Source organism: Antrostomus carolinensis, unplaced genomic scaffold, assembly GCF_000700745.2.
Source record: "Antrostomus carolinensis isolate BGI_N321 unplaced genomic scaffold, ASM70074v2 scaffold40822, whole genome shotgun sequence".
Lineage (NCBI taxonomy): Eukaryota > Metazoa > Chordata > Aves > Caprimulgiformes > Caprimulgidae > Antrostomus > Antrostomus carolinensis.
The window spans coordinates 1,994-4,923 of NW_010298316.1; the positions used below are offsets into that span (position 1 = coordinate 1,994).

The window sequence follows — 2,930 nt, forward strand, 5'->3', positions numbered from 1 at the left end:
CTTGGGCCCCGTGTGGCCCCTGCTGCCGGCCACCCCTGTCTTGCCGAACTTGCCCTGCATGCCTCGCTCACCGCGGTCCCCCTTCTCGCCTGGAGGGACAGTTGTGCTGTCAGAGGTGGTGCCACCTCTAAACCCAGTGCCCTGGAAGCCCCTTTGTCTGCCAGAAGGGAATGGAGACAGTGGGGAACCCCCAGCCCTGCTCCTCCTTGGGCTCTGATGCTGCCTCCAAAGCTGCTGCCCAGAGGCCACCAGAGCAGGAGCAGCTCATGCCCTAGGGTGTCTCCTGTCCATTACCCCTCTGCCTGTGCAGGATGCTGGACCACAGGCACCATCCCCAGCTTCTCACTCCTAGTTTGCATGAGACTGACACCCCAGAAAGCCAACACTGGGAGCTCAGCTTTGCGCTGGTCCTGGGGAGATGCTGGTGAGCAGGCAGGCTGATGGTGCCCAGGCTGTGGGTCCAGCTGCAGTGTGGGGCCCCACTAGCCCTCACCTTTCAGGATGGTCATGTTGATCTGTGGCTGGTACCGGGGGTAGAAGCGCTGGTCCGGGGGCTCGCAGCAGCGGACACAGCGGGGCCGCAGGGGCAGCCCCTCCTGGGCATCGCCAGCCTTCTGCTCCTGTGTCACCCTGGGGACGGCAGAAAGCAAAGCGCAACTGGGAGCTATGGGTGGGGCCAGGGCCCTTTGTGGTGCCAGAGCTGCTCTGGCCCACTCTGTGGAACACCCCAGCCCTGGGGTCCTCTCACCTGGCAGTGTGGTGCTGGGACAGTGCCTCCTCCAAGTCTGTCTGCAAACGCTGGTCGGTGTTGGGGCTGGTCTGGCTCTCTGCAGGGAAGGGCAGCAGCAGGCAGGAGAGCAGCAGGATGCTGAGCACCCGAAGCCCCTCCATGCTGTGGCAATGCCCTGTGAGATGCCAGGGATGGCTGAGGGGGATGGCAGAGCCAGGAGCAGCAGAGACCCCCTGCCCTGCAGTACCAGCCTGGCTGTGTCCCATGCTGTCCCCAGGACAGGACCTGGTTCACCACTGCAGCCCCAGGCAGGGCACAGCTGCACTTCCAGCCCCAAAGGGCTGCTCTTGCAGCATCCCTCCCCCAGCAGAGCCTGCAGCGTGGGCACACGCATCTCTTGCAGCTGCAGGGACCAAACAAGCTGGGAGCTGGGGCTGTGCAGCCCCCAGAGCCCTGGCACACATGGAAGAGGGAATTACGTGAGGAGCCAAGAGTGGAGCGGAGCAGGAGCCTCTGGCTGACTGTCCAAGCCCTGGGGCCAAGCGTGGCTGCTCCTACTCAGCCTGGCTCCAGCTGCCTCCCAAGGTGGCAGGTCAGGGTATCAGCACCCGGGAAAATTACAGGCATCTCCAAATGCCATGGGGCAAATCTCGGAGTGCAGCCCTACCTGTTGTGAGGGACCCCAGCCCTGCCGGGGGGGAGTCTGCATCCCTCCTCTCTTCCCAGGGCATGCAAGGATGTCCACAGTGCAGACCCTGTGAAAGGGGTCCCTGTGCCCCAAGAGCTGCCACCCCTGTGTCTGGGGCCTTGGTCCAAGGCTTTGCAAGGAGACAAGACCTGCTTCTCCAGAGAGGTGGACACAGGCTGGCAGCCCCAGTGGGGAGCCACCCCCTGGGGGGGGGCCCCCCGCCACAGGAGAGACCTTCCTGGGAGCCTGCATCCTGCGTGGGGCCAAAGCCAATATTTGCAGTAGCTGGTGGGACCATGGCCCAACCCGGGCAGCTCCGCAGCCCTTCCCTGCCTTATCACAGCTGTATCTGCTCGAGGCTGGGCTGAGGCATGGGGCTGGGCACGCAGCACCTCACCCTGCAGCCCCAAAGGCGCCAGGACAAGCCATAGCCAAACACACATGCGGCACTGCCCAGCGGCTCAGCGTCCCACGGCAGCAGGGTCCGAGGGGAAGGCTGCTTGCCAAGCTCCTGTCTCAGTCAGGTGCCTCCCCAAAGGGGTACGGCCTTTGTCTTCCTCCTCTCCCCAGACAGCCTCCCCCTGTACTGGCTGTCCATGCACTGTGGGCTCTGCCAGGACCCTGGGGCACTAAGAGGCAAAAGGTCCCATGCAGCACAGCCTCGTGTTCTGGGGTGGGTGAGGCCGAGGGGAAGGAGTCTGGGGTAGAATCCTGCTGTTTTGGTGAACGCCTGCTCCCCAGGCACCAGGGTCCCCAGTGCAGGGGCTGGTGGGGTCTGAAGACCCCGTGGACATGCTCCAGCAGGCGCGGAGGGCGTTCGAGGCCAGGATGGATGCCTGGCTTATGAGTCACATTCGCTGGGCTGGGAAGGGGCGGAGGGATGGGGAAAGGCTCCAAAGGGCTTTCCCATTCCTCGAATCCTCTGCAAAGGGCTCATCCCATCATGTGCTTCCCGGCTGTCTGTGGCCCCCCCTGCCTCTGTCCCCCCCACCTCTCACCCCAGTATCTTGGCCCATGTCCCACTGGTGCTGCCTGGTACGAGGACAGGCAGGGCTGTGGGCACCGCACGTGGGCAGCCTGGCACTGCATCCTCCCTGGGCTGGCGCCTGCCCGTGCTCTGCTCTGTGGGCTGGGGAGAAGTGGGGACAGGACAGAAAAAAAAAGGGCTGTGGAGCAGACAGACCCCGGGGAGCCTCGGCTCTGGCTCTCTTTCCCCTGCTTGGCTCCAGCTGTGCCAGCCACATGCCAGTGAGTGTGGCACACAGCCCACTGGGGTTTTGGGAAGCCTGTGGCTTTCCCTCAGCTCTGGGACCATCAAACCAGCCATTCCCCTGGGACCCGCAGCAGGCTCAGCCCTGGGGGAAACACAGCTTTGCAGGGAATTGCTCTGCAGGGAGAAGAAACCCTTCGCCAGGAAATTCCCACTGAGAAAGGCAGCGCGCTTCCCAGGCTGTCGTAGGGCTGGAAATGGAGGCGAGCGTGGCTCCGAGCACGCGTTCCCCCCCCGCACCC

At 64.1% G+C, this 2,930-nt stretch overlaps 1 protein-coding gene across 1 annotated transcript in view; it reads right to left on the minus strand.

The window, feature by feature from the left end:
* LOC104520666 (complement C1q tumor necrosis factor-related protein 1-like) overlaps window positions 1-891 on the minus strand; it is a 1,345-nt gene extending 454 nt beyond the window's left edge. Inside the window, 3 exon segments of the mRNA XM_029083605.1 lie at window positions 2-89; window positions 494-630; window positions 749-891. Of these exon segments, the coding sequence (XP_028939438.1) occupies window positions 2-89; window positions 494-630; window positions 749-891 (368 nt within the window).
* Window positions 892-2,930: the final 2,039 nt, after the last annotated feature.